Source organism: Cervus elaphus, chromosome 1, assembly GCF_910594005.1.
Source record: "Cervus elaphus chromosome 1, mCerEla1.1, whole genome shotgun sequence".
In the NCBI taxonomy this organism is placed as follows: Eukaryota; Metazoa; Chordata; class Mammalia; order Artiodactyla; family Cervidae; genus Cervus; species Cervus elaphus.
In genome coordinates this window covers 58,476,746-58,495,845 of record NC_057815.1, presented here as the reverse complement: position 1 = coordinate 58,495,845, position 19,100 = coordinate 58,476,746, and the positions used below count along the sequence as shown (strand labels likewise).

At 42.1% G+C, this 19,100-nt stretch overlaps 1 protein-coding gene across 2 annotated transcripts in view; it reads left to right on the top strand.

Moving 5' to 3' along the window:
- Positions 1 to 4,076: 4,076 nt before the first annotated feature.
- SYT9 (synaptotagmin 9) overlaps positions 4,077 to 19,100 on the top strand; it is a 203,494-nt gene continuing 188,470 nt past the window's right edge. The window contains exon 1 of one of the 2 annotated variants that reach the window (XR_006341257.1): positions 4,077 to 4,455. Coding sequence is in view for 1 of the 2 variants with exons in the window: in XM_043904198.1 (XP_043760133.1) it covers positions 4,311 to 4,455 (145 nt within the window). In the remaining variant the exon portion in view is untranslated. The remainder of the gene's footprint in view (positions 4,456 to 19,100) is intronic. The other variant, XM_043904198.1, reaches the window with a different exon arrangement.

The following is a 19,100-nucleotide window of genomic DNA, read 5'->3' as shown; positions in this document are numbered from 1 at the left end:
TGAATTATATTTCAGGCTGTGGAGCAGGTGTGGGGATGAATCCCTGTTTGGCATAATTAAGCAGGAGTTTGTGAGTATTTCATGGGAGTGCTAATCGCTGGGAGAGAGAACATGGGCTCACTAAGAACAACATGCCAGCTGAATCTTATATTCTTTTGCTAAAGGCAAGAAGCTGAATCAAACAGAATGCCAATTAATAGGAAGTTCTGCCATTAGGAGTCCCAAACCACTTCTCAAGTACAGAATCTAGATCTTGGGAGTAGTAATGAGTATATGGTCTAAGAGCAGCACGAACATCTTATAGGACTTCTTTTTAAAATTATTTTTTCCAGCTTTTGGGGGGAATAAAAATTAAAAAGTACATATTTAAAGTGTACATGATGATTTGATATACATCTTAAAATGATTACCAAGATAAAGATGAAGTTAATTAACACATCCCATCACCTTGTAATTTTTTATTCGACTTTTATGCTGAGAATGTTTAAGAGCTACTCTCAGTAAATTTCAAGTATACAATACTGTATTATTAAGTACAGTCACCTATGTACATTGGATCTTTGTAACTGAGAATTTGTACCCTTTGACCTACATCTCCCCATTGTACCTTCCCCTAACCCCTGGCCACCATCATTGTACTCTGATTCTGTGAGGATCATTTTTTTAGGTACCACATATACACTACCCAGTATACTTCTCTGTCTGTATATTTCATTAAGTATAATGTCCTCCAGGTTTATCCATGTTGTTGCAAATGGTAGGATTTTCTTCTTTCTAAAGTTAAATAATATTCCATTGTGTATCAGTGTGTGTATATATATATACACACACACACACATTATATGTGTGTGTATGTATGTGTCACACTTTCTCTATCCATTCATGGGTATCTAGGTTGTTTCCTTGACTTGGATATTGTGAATATGCTGCTATGGACATATGAATGCAGATATTTCTTCACGATAGTGATTTCATTTCCTTCAGATAAATAGCCAGAAGTGAGATAGCTGGATTACATGGTAGTTCTATCTCTAATTTTTTGAGGAATATCCGTAGTTGCTGTATCAGTTTACATTCCCACCAACATGGCACCTGGGTTCCTTTTATCCACATCCATTTCAACCACTGTTCTGATACTGGAATGTCACTTCCACACATTTTGTTGATTAAAAGTCACAGGTCAGCCTAGATTCAAGGGGAAGGGAAACAGTCTCCACTTCTTGGTGGAAGAAGTGGTAAAGTCACATTGCAAGGGGACGTGTGGAATGGGAGGGAGGGTCGTGGCTGTCCTCTGGAAACAGTCTGCCAGCTTGTCCTTGGGAAGATTACTCAACCAGTTGATTTTACTTTCTTTTCCTGTAAAATAGGAAATAAAAACATCCATCACTTAGCAGTGTTGTAATAAATTCAGGAAGTGTGTTTAGCACACTTCCAACAACAAAATCACATACTAATTGAGTCTGTACTATGTGTTGGCAACTATTCCAAGCATTTTATGTAATCTTTATAATTACTCAATGATGCACATATTAATTTTATCTGACGAAAAATCTAGGTACAGAAATGTTAAGTAACTTGTGTTGAGTTGGTTGCACAGTAACTAGTCTGTCTAAATCATGACTGTCTTACAGACATAAAGGACAAATGTATGGATACCAAGGGAGGAGCAGGGGGTGGGGGAGATGAATTGCGAGATTGGGATTAACATATATACACTACTATATACAGAACAGATGACTAATGAGAACCTACTGTATAGCACAGGGAACCCTCCTCAGTGTTCTGTGGTGACCAAAATGGGAAGAAAAATCCAAAAAAGAAGGAACATATGTATACTTATAAATGATTCACTTTGCTGTACAATAGAAAATAACACAACATTGTAAAGCAACTATACTGCAATAATTAAAAAAATCACGACTCTCTTACTGCTTGCTGTATCTGAAGGACACATCTTAGTTTTTTTTCTTCAAATTCTGTTGACAGTTGATGCTGTTGATCGTGCCCTTTCTTTTGGCCCATGACTCCCCTCTGTCGGATTTTCCTCTTCTCTGATTGCTACTCTCAATCTCATCCTTGTCAAGCCACATTTTGAATGGTAAAGCTCTCTCCCATTTTTCCAGTTCTTCTTTCCTGGAAGAATCCATTCAATGTGGCAACTCAGTTTCTACCTTTTTATGGTTGATGGCCATCCTTTTATATGGTCGAAGTCTCCCTCTCCTAAAACTCTGGGCTTATAATTCTCAGTGTCATCAGGTGCTCACAGTGTGTGACCCAGGTCAGTTTTTTGAATGTTGGTGGCTTTCATTCTTTCTCATTCTACTGGTTGCAATCTTGTTGATTCATACCTAAAATATTTTTCTAATTTGGATGTTCCTGGCAATTAGCCAATGCCTTTGGCCTGATCTAGGCCCTTGGATATCTTGCATGGCTTATCAAAGTAATTTCTTAACTGAACTTACTACTTTTGGTTCCTCTCTGACATAGTCACATCAGTGTTAACTTTCCACATGCTAATTTCCACATGTTAATTTAATGCATGCTCCTCCTCACCATTACTACACAAACTTTAGCATCCACACTCTCCCTCCTACATCTCTAAGAGTTCCCTCTTTTTAAAGACCAGTTTCTGCTCTACCTCCTCTGAGGGCTGACTCAGTGAATTTATTTTCCCTATTAATTTTCTAAGGCAGTCTACTTGCCTTTTCACAACTCTGAAGTTAGCTTTACCTTTACAACCCTGCATTTTCTCCATTCTAATGTAAGGTCCTTGAGGCCCCAAGCACCATGTGCAGTAGTATTCTAAAGCTTGTCTACTGGGTGAACACTCTATGGCATCCTGAACTACCTTTCTGCACAGTTTGATTTGCTATGAGATGCTCTAGCAACAGCACAGCCTTATGACTGAGAGTATCAGTTGTACAGATTCTACTCTGCTTTACAGTAGGACACTAGTGTTAAGTAAAGGCAAAGAAAAAGAAGGTCAAAATTAACCTGCCTCCCCATGTATGAACTTGGGCAGGTGCTAACTTCCTGAGTCTCAGGTTTGTCATTGGTAAAAATAAGCATAATAGTTATGCAGACTTTGTTGGGCTATCAAGGGAGTTAAATGAGATTATGTAACTAAAGAGTTGTCACACACACAGGAGCTCAGTATTCAAGGGAGTTGGATTATATAGCTAAAAGACCTCTCTCTCTCTCTCTGTGTGTCTCTCTCTCTCTCTCTCTCACACACACACACACACACACACACACACAGAGAGAGAGAGAGAGAGAGGGAGCTCAGTATCCCCTGGTTATTTCTAGGTTTATTGCCTGAAAGGTTGAAGAGGTTGGCGTATGAGAGGTGCCCTGTGTTCCCTTCCAAACATCCCAGATTCTCTGATACTCTTCCTCGGCGGGTGCTGGAGAATCATTGGCAATCCTCAGATTTCCATTCAGTTGCTTAGAAAACCGACCAGGATCTTCGAAGCTGCAGCTAAGTCACAGCGTCTTTCTCAGGAGCCATTTATTTTTCCTTATTTCTAATTTGAGAGCCTTCACCTTTTTCGAATCGCCAAGGTGGTCCGAAAAGGTCCTGCGCTTAAGAAATCTCTCTTTTGTTGGTGAATCTCGGCCCCAAACCCCGCATTTGGGCATCTAGCATCCTTAGGCCCATGGTTTATGCCCAGACGGCACCTTTCAAGTTCAAAGCCGGGACTCCATTCTCCAGATCGGGCAGGTGTGGTTCACACTTCACCTTTTCGCGCAAAGCATCCAGGAACGTGCTTTGGACTCCCGCGGCGCGGGGCGATGGGAGAGGCTGTGGGTTTGCCTCGGGACGGAGCGCGCACTCGCTTACAAGCTCCAAACCTGGGCGCGGTCGCTTTGAGCGCGAGGTCCCGAACCGAGTCCCGCGCTCCTCTAAGAGCCCGCGAGCGCCCCCGCCCCTCGCCGGCGCCCAGGCCGGGGCCGCCCGCATCCTACCCGGCGGCACGCACCCCTGACCCGCCCCGCCCCCCGGCGGCCGCGAGTGGCGGGCGGAGCGCTGGAGAGAGGCGCGCTGGGCTGTGCGGCGCCGCCTCTCCTCCGTGCCGGGGGAGGGACGGAGGGGCCAGGCGGGAGAGAGAGAAAGCCCGACCGACCGGCTGGCTGAGAGCTGCATGCAACCGGTGGGAGGCCGGGCCGGCTGGGGCTGGGGCTCGGGCGGTTTCTCCGCGGATCCCTGGCGGCGAGCGCGGACGGCCCGGAGGCGGCGGCTCTGAGCTGGCAGGCGGAGGGTTGTCTCCCGCGCCCGCCTGCCCTGCTCGGTCCGAGGATGCGGGGGGGCGATGCCCGGGGCCAGGGACGCGCTCTGTCACCAGGCGCTGCAGCTGCTGGCCGAGCTCTGTGCCCGCGGGGCCCTGGAGCACGACAGCTGCCAGGATTTCATCTACCACCTGCGGGACCGCACCAGACCCCGGCTCCGCGACCCAGGTGAGTGCCGCCGCCGCTGCCCGGCGCGACCCCAGGGCCCTGGGCTGGGAGTTGGGGCCGCGCCAGGGCCTGAAGCAGGGGAGCGAGGCGGACTGGAGGGAGGAGGGCGGGTGACCACCCAGCTAGGGGAGGGGGCCAGGAACCAGCGCACCGTGGCCTGATGCTGGACCCGGGCGGGAACCCCGGCGGAGGCTGCTGCGTGGAGGCCGAGTCCGGGTGGGTTGTTGCGGGGTTGGAGGGACCACGCCCGTCACCTGAGCTCCGGTCACCGGGGCTCCTGGGGGGCGGCTCCCGAGCTCGGAACCCCGCGCACCACTTCCCCGGCTCTGCGCTCCGGGCGAGGAGAGGCCGCGGCGGCCTCGCGAGTCTAGGGAAGGGGGACGAGGCCAGAGGAAACTCTGGGAAGTTGGGAGTTGGGGACGGCCCCGGGCTGTGGCTGAATCCCACCGGGCGCCTCTCACCCTCCCCCCGGAGCGTCTATTTCCTTTCCTCAGTCTGGGGTAAGAAGGGCGGGGCGGGAGCCGGCGCTGGGCCGGGGGCTGGGAGCTCCAGGTCCCGGGCAGCCGGGCCTGAACCCGCTCCCTCTGGGTCTCTCCGCGTGGAGGCGGCCTGGGCCTGAGCGCCCGGCTCTCCCAGCTCCCGCTGCCGGGCACACGGAGGTCGCGGGGCTCACGGGTCATGCCTTGTGCACCTGCAGTTATTCTTAATGAAAGTTTCGAAGCTCCTAACTTTGGAAAGTTCATTTATTTTGGCCTTTGACCAATTAAGGTTGGAAGAGGAAGTTTTAGTGAAGCCGTTTGCTTTTCCCCCAGGGTCCTGGGTCTCTCGCATCTTCTCAGCCACTGCCGGTTATTGAAAAACACATTCCTTCCAAATGTTTACTTGAGATTCTTCTCACCTTGAGGAATCGTTTTCTCAAATAGTCTCTTGACCTCAGTACTAAAAAAAAAGAAAAAGAAAAAAAGGGTAATGTAGTTGGGTTGTTAAAGATGGGGTAAGAAAACGGTCCTTCTCCTAATATTCCTGTGTATAAATAACTTGAAATGAGCTATTGGTGTGCAAATTATCTAGTATGAATTTTCCTCATTTTAAGCCAATCCATTACATAAAAATCCATTTACCCAAGGGTAAGTTAGAGAATTATTTGATTCATAAAGAGGTCTACTTTGAGCCTGACTTAAATAACATTTCCTTGTTAATATATCCAAGATAGGTCTGTGGGGTGAAGAGAAGTTATCTATTAAAAGTTTATATCAGATATTTTCTATTCGAAGTCTTTTTTAAAAAACAAATAAGAAACAAAAAAATAGATTATTGTTTCCCTTCGCCTGTGGTTATATTAATTAAGTGTATGGGATGGTCACTAATGTGTTACTTCAAAGTGGAGAATTAAGTCAAGAAATGCTGTTGATTTCACATCATTTCCCCGGGGGTTTAATGCCCAGCTTTTGTGTGGCTCCTTGCTGAACTGATGTGCTACCCAGAGTGCAGACAGGAAATGACAGCACTTCATTCATGAACCAGGGGCCTGGGATGATGTCCTCATTGGGGGAAAGCTTCTGTCCTCAGCAGGAGGAACAAGGAAATTATCTAGCTTGCTTCATCCAAAGCTAGTGTTAGTGTTGAAATGTGTCACTTCTTTGCCTGTGCCAGGAGTCCCCATCGTTAGCACGCATAAGCAGTCCTCTGTGGGTTTACCAGAGAAGATGGATGAGGCCTCTCGCTGAGTTGAATGTTAAACATGCCACATCTTTTTGTCTGATTTTTGTGCCTCTGCTCCTTTTAATCTATAAGCTAGATCTCATGTTCTTAGGTTTTTTCCTCAGCCGCTGCACTCAGAAGTCCTTAAAAAAGTCACGTCTGATTCCTTGGCTGAGAAATAGCCACTGATATAGAGTATGCCATACTATTCTTTGAGCTCCTAAAAGCACTGTCCTGTTATCTTAAACTAGGGTACAGGAGTTTTGAGGTAGCCCAGTGACCCTCTGGATCTTTGGTTTATGGTCAGGAAGTAGCCTGTTATTGAGGTAGGCTGGGGAGGGGGACTGTGAGTGCAAGACCAGAGGAACTGAGACTGAAGCCCCTATCCAAGGTACACCATGTCTTCCAGGGCCCTTCAGCTCAGGCCAGAATCCCTCTTCACTCCCCACCTTTCTCTCTTTACCCACATTAATTCTTACATCAAATGAATGTATCTCCATCCCTTTAAAGCTGTTTGGTTGTCCAAGTCAAGAGTGCCTTTAATTTCTGAGCCTTAAACGCTGAGTGGTTGGAGTAGCTGCCCTGCCCAAAGCTGTGAATGGTACCTCTGCTGCTGGGTAGTGGGAACCAGAGCAACTGCGTACAGCAGCAGTGCTGGTACGTGGGTCCCTAGAGCAGGTCATCTCTATGAGTGGGTGACTTCCTTTTCTGTAAAGGAGCCCGCTTGAATGCCATGTTTCAGCTTTTTCTGCCCATTGTCTGTCCCTGGCTACCCAGTGGTAATTAGGTTTTCTCAAGCTCAACTGAGGAACTTTGGCTTTGAAAGGAGAAAAGAGATAATTTCCTGTGGATAGCAGAATGACACTGCATGTAGTATGTTTGTTCATTTTTCCAGAGGTGGGATAAGCCTGGGTCACAGACCAGTGGGCCATCAGAAAGGTTATTCTTTGCCCAGGTGACTGCAGTGCTCTGATGTGGAAGTACAACCCTAGTCTTCCCTAACTTGGTATTAAGAGAGAACTTAGTGAAAATGTGGTTTACAAAAAAAAATGAGGCTAAGTCATAAATTGAAACTTGAGTGCCTCATCCAGTCCTTCATCTGTACCAACTATGGAAAGTAAAGTGTGGATTTTTAAGCTGAGGGTGGGCATTTTTCCATAGATAGCAATTAGAATCCTGTTAGGTGTCATTATGTCGTTTTCACATATTGGCAATGACAGCCATTAACTTGTGAATTTCAGCGAATAGCCTTCACAGCAGAGAGAAGAGGAAGTGCAAAGGTCCTGAGATAGAAGTGTCCTTGATGTTATTCAAGGAATAGTTGAGTTCATGGGTGGCTGGCACAGAGCGAATAAGATAGAGAATGACAAGCAATATGGTTAATGGTTAATGGAGAGGGAAGATCATGTAGGATCTTATAAACCATTATAACGGCTTTGGTTTTTACTCTGAATGAGAAGGGATTGAACAGAGAAGTGGCAACCCTTTGGCTGCTGTGTTGAGAAAATACTGTTGAAGATCAAGGGAAAAAGATAGGGAAACTTGCTAGCAGGCTATTCTAGTAATCCAGACAGACAAAGGGGCTAGTGGGCACAGTTTGAAGATACAGTGCTCGGATTTGTTGATGGAATGGATGTGAGAAGTGAAAGAAGAGGAGTTAAGGATGACACCAAGGCTTTTGACCTAAGCAGCTCCATTTACTTGCAAGACTTTAGGAGGAGCAGAGTTGGAAGGAAAGTAAGGAAATTTTTATTTTATTAAAATTTTTTGTTTACTAAAGATTTTTTGTACCTATTATATATGCAATGTCTTTTAGTTAGTTCCACAGTGACCTGAGGCATGAAAGTCTTCTTTGATGTTATCAGCTGGTCAATGCTCATACTTTGTAACCAGGGATTTTGCTCTATTTCCTCAAGAGGGCCAGTTGATTGTAGGAGAGCAGTTACTACTAAGAGGTCTTTTCTTGCATGGAATGAAAAGCTCTGTTTAACTTCCACTCATTGTTCTTAATTATACTTCAGTTCAGTTCAGTCTCTCAGTCGTGTCCAACTCTTTGCGACCCCATGAACCACAGCACACCAGGCCTCCCTGTCCATCACGAACTCCCGGAGTTCACCCAAACCCATGTCCATCGAGTCGGTGATGCCATCCAACCATCTCATTCTCTGTCGTCCCCTTCTCCTCCTGCCCTCAATCTTTCCCAGCATCAGGGTCTTTTCCAATGAGTCAGCTCTTCTCATCAGGTGGCCAAAGTATTGGAGTTTCAGCTTCAACATCAGTCCTTCCAGTGAACACCCAGGACTGATCACCTTTAGGATGGACTGGTTGGATCTCCTTGCAGTCCAAAGTACTCTCAAGAGTCTTCTCCAACACCACAGTTCAAAAGCATCAATTCTTTGGCACTCAGCTTTCTTTATAGTCCAACTCTCACATCCATACATGACCACTGGAAAAACCATAGTCTTGACTAGACGGAACTTTGTTGGTAAAGTAATGTTTCTTCTTTTTAATATGCTGTCTAGGTTGGTCATAACTTTCCTTTCAAGGAGTAAGCATCTTTTAATTTCATGGCTGCAATCACCATCTGCAGTGATTTTGGAGCCCAGAAAAATAATGTCAGCCACTGTTTCCCCATCTATTTGCCAGTCAAAAAAGAATTCCATCTCTTCTCCATTTGGCTGTTAGTGGGTAGTGATTGTAACTTTTCTCATCCTGTTGTTTCCACATCTGAAAAAGAAAAGAGGATTGAATCAAGTCATTTCTAGGTTTTAACCATGTTTTATAATTTTCTTTGTAAGTCTGTTCTTCTGAAGGGTGCCAACCACATCTGTGCCAAGCACATTATGTAGGTCATTTCATTTAATCCTCATAACGTCTTCTAAGACCTTGCTGCTCCAAGTGTTCAGCTGCGCAGCAGCAGCATCAGCAGCATCTGGGCACTTGTTAGGAATGCAGACTCTCAGGCGCCCTCCAGACCTTCTGATGTGAATCTGTGTCTTAACAGGATCCTCAGGTAATTCATAGGCACATTAAAGTTTGAGAATCATTGCTAAAAGAGATTGTATATATGAATAAATTGAAGTGCAAAGAGCTGAACTAGCCCAGGGCCATGGGTTCCTTTGTAAGAAAAAGAGAGTCGAGTCTAAGTCAGAGTAGCTTCTAGGTAAACACATCACATATTCTAAGTATCTAGGAGTTATTGTCAATGAAAATTTCCTAGGTTATTTTTTTCATTTAAATGTCCTATCTCGACACAGATGTATAGAACAGACTTTTGGACTCTGTGGGAAAAAGCGAGGGTGGGATGTTTCGAGAGAATGGCATTGAAACATGTATATTATCTATAGTGAAACAGATCACCAGCCCAGGTTGGATGCATGAGACAAGTGCTCAGGCCTGGTGCACTGGGAAGACCCAGAGGGATGGGGTGGGGAGGGAGGTGGGAGGGGGGATCGGGATGGGGAATACATGTAACTCCATGGCTGATTCATGTCAATGTATGACAAAACCCACTACAATATTGTAAAGTAATTAGCCTACAACTAATAAAAAAAATAAAAATAAAAAAAAATAAATGTCCTGTCTCTATTCTGTTTTTCTATAATGGATTTAATCTCTAATTGTAGGTTAAATTCTATGCAGTTATAAAGATTTTCCTCTGTGTTTTTACTTTTGCTTTTTAAATTTAAAGTGTAGTTGATTTACAATGTTAAGTTAGTTTTAGGTGTGTAGCAAAGTGATTCAGTTTTATACACACACACATATCTTCTTTTCCAATTTTTTTCTATTTTAGTTATTATAAGATATTGATTATCGTTCCTTGGGCTATATAGTAGGTCCTTGTGTTTATTTATTTTTACTATAATAGTGTGTATCTGTTAATTCCAAACTCCTAATTTATTTCGCCCTCTTTAGTTACCATAAGTTCATTTTCTGTGTGAGTCTGTGAGTCAGTTTCTGTTTTGTAAATAAGTTCATTTGTATCTTTTTCGAACTTCTAAAAAATTCCACATGTAAGTGATATTTGTCTTACATGTGATATCATATCTTATTATATATTTCTCTCTCTCTTTTTTACTTACTTTACTTAGTGTAATATTCTCTAGGTCCATCCATGTTGCTGCAAATGGCATTATTTCATTCTTTTTCCTGGCTGAGTAGTATTTCACAGTGTGTGTGTGTGTGTGTGTGTGTGTGTGTGTGTGTGTGTACACACCACATCTTTATCCATTCGTCTGTTGATGGATATCATTCAGTATCTTGGTCATGAATTCTTTTATTCATGATACTAGTTTTCCATTGATATTCCAGCTTTGTATTTCTAGGGATTTTTTTTCATTTTTCGGGTGAACTCAAGAGTGTTCGGGGGCTTCCTTGTTGGCTCAGAGGGTTAAGAATCTGCCTACATTGAGACCCAGGTTCAGTCCCTAGGTTGGGAAGATCCCCTGGAGAAGGGAATGACTACCCACTCTAGTACTGTTGGCTGGAGAATTCCATGAACAGAGGAGCCTGGTGGGCTACAGTCCATGGGGTCACAGAGTTGGACACAACTGAGTGACTAACACCAGAGAATGTTCACCTCCTCAGGGTGTGAAGTAGACTTTTATGGCACATCACTGATGATCCCTCTTTCTAGGTGGACGTTAACCCTAGTTAGGAGATGCTTTTTTCTAGACTGGTTTTCTAGATTTATTTTCAACCTTAGTTGCATGTTAGAAACACTTAGGGAGCTCTAACAAAAAAACAACAATAAAGAAACTGTCAATAACTGAGCTCTACCCTGACCAATTAAATTGGAATCTCTGGTGGTGGGACCTAGTATTGGTATATCTTTATATATGTTCTTCAGTTGGTTCTAATGTGTACCAGGTAGAAGATAACTGTAGAAGACTTATTGGTCTCACTCACAATAAGAGTGAACCCACCTAACCCTTCTCAACTCAACTCATATTTCTTTTTTGCAAAATTAGGAAAGATGGTGTCAAGGCAGGGGCTTTGACTTTTACCTTGTACAGTTACCACCCAAATCAACTAACTGATTCTTAAATTTCTTTTGACAATATTACCCCCAATTTTTATTTTGAGGACTCTTTAAAAATATCATGAGAATCCATTAAATTCACTCAGTATAGGGGAAAAAAGAACAAATTGAGAAAATCATGTCCAAATTATTAAAAGGCCAGGAAGTGGAACTGTCGTTAATGTCACCTTATATTTATTTAGAGTGAAGTAACTTATTAAAAGATGTACATGTAAAATAATAATTAAATATAGTTTGTAAGGAAAAATTTCCAAAATGATCACTGAGATTAAACATTAGCCTTAATTCAGATGATTTTCAAAGAAAATCAAGAGAAAAATCAGCCTTAAAACACTGAATTTTTATGAATAGACATTGGTGTGATTATGCACAATGGGATTAATTTTTAAAAATTAATGTTAATTGCAATCAGTAACTGGAGAGTCTTATAAGGAATGAGTGGCATGTTGGATGCACAATCTGCGAAGATTTAATTTGCATTTACTTCAGTGACATTTTAGGGCCTCTTCATAAATATTTTATTTAAACAAGTGTGTTTTCATCTCCATGGGATTCCTCTACATGGATCAGTGAGTGCTTTAGTCATGAGGTAATTTTCAAGAGGGAAAAACAAAAGCAAATTCTGGTAAAAGCATCATAGGCAGCCTTGTGGCCAGCCATCTCTTTCAGAATAAACAGTCAAAAGCACAAACTTTTTATGTAGGCTAAGCTTTCAAGGCCAACTTAAGCTGCCATCTAAGGGAAATCACCCTAACATTCCCTGTTACGTATAGAACATGGGCATTGCTTTCATTGTAAAAGCACACTGGCACTTTCGTGTTTGTGTATGCATGTGGACTTTCTCATGCGGTTGGCTTAAAATATATGTATATATAAGAATCCCTCCCTAAGTGACTTACTTGAGGAAACTACCAAGTTCCAGGGAAAGGGAGGAGCTTAATGAGAGGCACCAGTGGGGGAGCAGTCTCACTTTCCAAAAGACAACTCTGGGGTCTGTATTTCTGCTTTCTAAATGAAATCACATTTGAGCCGTAAATGTTTACCACTTCAGGTATTTCATTGGGCTGGCTCAAAGCATGGCTTTAAACCAAGGCAAACTCCAACAACTAGGTTCTGCAGGTCTTGAAATATTCCTCGTACATGTATTTTATCACACAACAACTTTTATACCAACACTGATAGAACTGCATTCGAAAGAAAAAAAATCTCACCCAGGAAATCAAGATGACAGAGTGGAATAAGCAAGAACTTTGGAGTTAGAATCTGGTCCTGCCCTTACTAGTTTTATGACCTTGAGCAAAATATTTAATTCTTCACATTGTTCAGGGCTTTCCTGGTGGCTCAGTTGGTAAGGAATCTGCCCGCAATGCAGGAGACCTGGATTAGATCCATGTATAAAATGGGAGTGGAGGGCTGTTACAGCACAGCACCCAGAGTAAGTGCGCAAGTGAATGCTCAGTAAATGGATTTGGTGGTGGTAGTATCACCTGTCCATGATTCCCCTCAGCTGCTGGATCATCGAAAAAGCAAGAGAGTTCCAGAAAAACGCCTTCTTTTGCTTTATTGACTACGCCAAAGCCTTTGACTGTGTGTGTCACAACAAACTGGGGGAAATTCTTAAAGAGATGGGAATACCAGACCACCTGACCTGCCTCCTGACACCGACAACTGACCATACCTCCTGTATGCAAGTCAAGAAGCAACAGCTAAAACTGGATATGGAACAACAGACTGGTTCCAAATCAGGAAAGCAGTAACTCAAGGCTGTATATTGTCATCCTGCTTATTTACCTTCTATACAGAGTACATCATGTGAAAAGCCAGGATGGATGAAGCACAAGCTGGAATCAAGATTGCTGGGAGAAATATCAATAACCTCAGATATGCAGATAACACCACTCTTATGGCAGAAAGCAAAGTAGAACTAAAGAGCCTCTTGATGAAAGTGAAAGAGGATAGTGAAAAAGTTGGCTTAAAGCTCAACATTCAGAAAACTAAGATCATGGCATCTGGTCCCATCGCTTCATGGCAAATAGATGGGGAAACAATGCAAACAGGGAGAGACTTTATTTTTGGGGGCTCAAAATCACTGCAGATGGTGACTGCAGCCATGAAATTAAAAGACACTTGCTCCTTGGAAGAAAAGCTCTGACAACCTAGACAGCATGTGAAAAAGCAGAGACATTACTTTACCAACAAAGGTTCCTCTAGTCAAAGCTATGGTTTTTCCAGTAGTCATGTATGGATGTGAGAGTTGGACTCTAAAGAAAGCTGAGTGCTGAAGAATTGATGCTTTTGGACTGTGGTGTTGGAGAAGACTCTTGAGAGTCCCTTGGACTGCAAGGAGATCCAACCAGTCCATCCTAAAGGAAATGAGTCCTGAGTATTCATTGGAAGGACTGATGCTGAAGCTGAAGCTCCAAAAACTTTGGCCACCTGATGGGAAGAACTGACTCATTGGAAAGGACCCTGATGCTGGGAAAGATTGAAGGTGGGAGGAAAAGGGAACGACAGAGAATGAGATGGTTGGATGGCATCATCGACTCGATGGGCATGAGTTTGAGTAGGCTCCGGGAGTTGGTGATGGACAGAGAAGCCTGGTGTGCTGCAGTCCATGGTTTCACAAAGAGTCGGGCACGACTGAGCTACTTAACTGAGTGATGTTGTGGGTTTGATTCCAGATCAGTACAGTAAAATGAGTCACATGAATTTTTTGGTTTCTCAGTACCTATAAAAGTTATGTTTATACCATTCTGTGATTTCTTCAGTATACAATAGCACTATGTCTTTAAAAAGTACATAATTTAAAAATACTTTTTTGCTAAAAGATGCTAACCATCTTCTGAGCCTCCAGTGAGTCATATTTTTTGCAGTAGTGACCTCAAAGATCACCAAAACAAATATAATAATAATGAAAAAGTAGGAAATATTGGGAGAATTATCAATATATGACAGAGAGACATGAAGTGAGCAAATGTTGTTGGAAAAATGGCCTGATAGGCTTGCTCGATGTGAGGTTGACAGTCCTTCAATTTATTTTTTAAAAAATGCAGTATCTGTGAAGTGCAATAAAGAGAAGCACAACAAAATGAGGTAAGCCTATATCATTATAGACAAAATTTACTATTTTACTTTTTTTGTAAACTGAGCATTTTATCACTACTTATTAGCTCTATGACCCTGTAAAGTTACTCAGTCCCTGTGTCTTAGTCTTCTCATGAATAAAGTGGAGTGCTATTACCTAAACAAAATACAGGATGCCAAGGTATTCAAATTATTCAAAATTATTCAAATTCAAATTTGAATTTCATATAAATAGCAAGTATCCATTGTTTATCTGAGATTCAAATCAAATTGGGCATCTTACATTTTTATTCACTAAATATAGCAACCCTACGTTAGTATCTATCTCATAACACATGTGAAATACTTATCATAGTACCAGGCACATAGTAAGTGCTCAGTAAATATTAGCCATTGTTACTACTATTTTTATAATTTTTCAATGATGAACAATCATTATCATGTAATTATTGTGATGAATATATACATATATTCTGAAAGGTAGATAAGTCTTTTTTTCTTAACCTTTCTTTGGGGTTATTTCTAGCATCTGATTTTTCCTTTCTATAAATAATATTTTATATCTATAGTATCCTGCTCTCTTTTAAGAACATTTCTTAATAATTAATCATCACCAATGGATTCCAGTTGCTTTCCAGCATATCTAGGCCAGTTAGCACTGCTACATGTTGACAGTCAGTATACTACCGTTAGGAGGTGTAATGTGGCAAAAGGTGGCTAATTCAACACGTTTTGAGTGCCTACCTGGTTGTTGTTTTAACTTGAATTTTTTTGTTGGTAGTATTGAATGTTTTTAATATTTTAAACCAGTTTATGTTTTCTCTTATGTGAATTTTGTGCGCTTATTCTCTACCATGTGTAAATATATATTTTGAGACTCTTAATGTATTTCTTACCAATTTGCATTAGTTGGACAATAAATATTCTGTCAAGTTAGCTTATAGAAGGAGCAGTGTATAGTCAGTGTACTCAGGTTGTCTGTCCATGCTCAATCCATTCCACTAGACTGCCTTTTTAAAATGTTAGGAGTCCATCAAGAAATAGAAATTTAAAAAAAATAGAAATTTTTTGTAACATTCTTTCCATGCAAAGTGCCTTTATGTGAGGTATGAAAAAAATTGTTATGTAACTTGAATCTCTTTTTCTCCCCCCCTCATTCAATCTCTCTCTAGGACTGTAGCCACATGATCTGATCATTCTTCTAAATTATAATTACGTTAAATTAAAAAAAACATACATTGAGTGCCTCTTAAGTGCCAGGTGGACTTTCCAGGTGGCTCAGATGGCAAGGAATCTGCCTGCAATGCAAAAGAGCTGGGTTCTGTCCCTAGGTCTGTAAGATCCCCAGGAGAAGGAAATGGCAACACCTCCAGTATTCTTGCTTGGAGAATCCCATGGACAGAGGAGCCTGGTGGGCTACAGTCCATAGGGTTGCAAATTGTCGGACACGACTGAGCAGTTAACACTAAGTGCCAGGTACTAGGTTGGGCATCACTGATTCGAAAATACATTAGACATGATTACTGCCCCCATGGAACTGAAATAAAGCAATAATTATGATTAATAAAGATCAGAAGGGAGACATGTACAGGATACAGTGCAGGAAAGGAGGGAAGTAATTATTCAGTGGATCTATAGAGAGCTCCTGGAGAAGTTGATTCTTGGGTGGAGCACTTTGCCTGGAATGGGTAGGGGAGAAAGACATTTTAGAAGTTTACAAACATTATAGGATGAGAATGGGTCTTTGGTAATAGTAAGTGAAGCATGTGTTGGGAGTTTTGAGAGTTGAGTCTGCTCTGGTAAACACTGGTTGTCAGATCACGGAAGTCCTTGTTTGCCATCGTCAAAGTCCCACAGAGGACTTGGGCTGGAGTACTCTGATGCAGGTATCTTGAAGGAAGTACGGTTTAGAGTGATGAGCCCAAAGGATCCATTCTTAGCAAAGTAGTTTGGAGATTTGAGGATGGGGCAAGTTCTGTGGGTGCACTTCTCAAGTCTTGCTGGTTCTCATGGGAAAAAAAGCTGACGTTGGTGGTGATGTTCTTCCTTACTGAGTTAAGGTCCTAACAGATTAGAATCACTGCATGGGTGATTACCCATTCAGATCCCCAAGTGTGTCACCCTGAAACTCAAGTGTAATTACCTCATCTAGTTGTAAAAACTGCCTTTAGCAAGTGTAGTCATCTGGTTCAAACATCTGGATTTCAGATAAAATTTCAGACTGTGCCAACAGTAACATCTTGCTTCCTTGCCTGTTTACTTAATAATGAAAAAGCAGTGTGTTCAGTTGCATTGCAGTCATTCAGTTTGAGGATATGCACAGTCTGTTCTCTCCGATATTATAGGGCCGTGAAGGGAGCAGGCCTGGCAGGTCTAGTGCCTACCAAGCCACTATGGAGGTGGTGGTTTATTCTAGACACAGGGGCTCCCAAGAGGCCAATACAGTTCTTTAAATGAAATGAATGCCCTTAGGCAGGTCCTACACTTTTCCACTTTTCATATCCACCCCACCTCCCCTGTGCCACACACGCAAACTTTACTTATCACATTAGGGGCTATGCCTGGCTACTGAAGACATTTCAGTTTGCCTTAGCTGTAGCACTGCAGACCAACTGAAGAGTTTTAAGCTGAAAACTGAGGTGAGCAGATTTGTCTCCTGATTAGATAACTCTGGAGGCAGGATGAAGGTTGACTGCAGAGATTATGATTAGAAATGCCATTGACTTACTCATCAAATGTTTATGGAACCTCTCCCAAGTACAAAGCTCTCTTCTAGGTATTGTACACAGCTAGGTACCTTAATACAGTATTGTACATACACTAGGGAACCGAACAGAATATAAAAAGCTTGCCTTATGAAATTTACAGGTTGACTAGAGGGAAATACTATGTAAATAAGCTAATTCCAGAGTATGTTAGCTACTGATAGTGCTAAGGAGAAAAATAAAGCGTGGAAAGAGAATAGGTGTGGGAACTAAAGAGGTATCACTGAGAAACTGATGTATGAGTAAAATCCAGAGATGTGGGAGCAAGATGTGCACATATCAGGAGGAAGAGCATTCTAGGCAGCAGACTAGCAGGTGGAAGGATCCTGAGACAGGTGCATGCTTGGTATGTTTAGGTATTAGCCAGGGGCAGTGGGACTGTGGTAGAGTTGGCAAGGAAGAGGAAAGTGTTAGGAAAGTATTATGTGCAAATGTAATTGCAGTTTTGGACCATGAATTTTAAATCATTTTAACTAGGCTCAAACACATCTTTATTAATTAAAGTAGGAACTATTACCGTCAGCACATTTTTGCCAACAAGATGTAAGTTTGACTATTCCTGTAGAGTAAAAATCCGTGCTTTGAGATTCAACAAACTCTTGGAAAGTATTTTCTGCCTCCTGCTGGTTGTGGAAGTGTTTTCATGCAAAAAGTTGTTGAGTTGCTTAAAGAAGTGGTAGTCGGTTGGCAAGAGGTCAGGTGAACATAGCGGATGAGGCAAAACTTCGTAGACTAATTCATTCAACACTTGAAGCATTAGTTGTGTGACATGCAGTTGGGCGTTGTCATGGGGAAGAATTGGGCCCTTTCTGTTGACCAGAGCTGGCTTCAGACATTGCAGTTGTTGGTGCATCTCATTGATTTGCTGAGTATACATCTCAGATATAATGATTTTGCTGTGATTCAGAAAGCAAAAAAGTGGATCAGATGGGCAACAGGCCACCAAACAGTGACCATGACCTTTTTTGGTGCAAGTTTGGCTTTGGAAAGTGCTTTGGAGCATTTCGGTCCAGCCACTGAGCTGGTCAGTACCAGTTGTCATATAAAATCCACTTTTCATTGCACATCACAGTCTGATCGAGAAATGGTTTGTTGTTGTGTAGAATAAGAGAAGACGATACTCAAAAAGGATGGTTTTTTTAATCTTTGTACAGTTCATGAGGCATCCACTTATCAAGCTTTTTCAACTTTCCAATTTGCTTCAAATGCTGAATGACCATAGAATGGTTGACGTTGAGTTCTTGAGCAACTTCTCATGTAGTTGTAAGAGAAGCAACTTTGATGGTCCTCTCAGTTGGTCATTGTCAACTTCTGATGGCCAGCCAGTGTTCCTCATCTTCAAGGGTCTCATCTCCTTTGCAAAACTTCTTGAACCACTACTGCATTGTATGTTCATTAGTAGTTCCTAGGCCAAATGTGTTGTTGATGTTGCAAGTTGTCTCTGCTGCTTTATGACCCATTTTGAACTCAAGAAAATTAAACAGATTTCCTTCTTGTCTCCCTTCATTTCCCTAGTCTAAAATAAACATAAAATACACAGAAAGTAATAAATTATTAGTGAAAAAAAATAAGTAAAGTGAGAAATGCACATTTAAAAATGTGTAACATAACCACATTTATTTAAGAATGCATTTCAATATCAAATGGCAAATTTCAACCGTGCAAAAACTTCAGTTACTTTTGCATCAGCCTAATAGTAGTTGAGATCAGAGAAGTGATGTCATGCTGATTGAGGCCCTAGAAGCCACTGCCATTTTTACTCAGAGAAAGATGGGAAGCCATCAGAAAAAGTTTGAAGCAGAGGGGTAATAATAACTAAGTTAGGAATGGAAAGGGTCACTCTCACCAGCGTATAGAAAACAGGCTGTTAGAAGGGTGGAATCAGGGAGAGCAGTGATATGGATGGTGTGAGAGACGATGGTAGCTTGGCCCAGAGTGTTAGCATTGGGGATGGTAAGAAGTGGTCAGATTCTAGGTAGCTGGAAGGTAGAGAAATAAGTTTGAAGGGAAAATTGGGAGCTCAGTTTTGGATGTGTTAAGTTGGAAATGCTTAT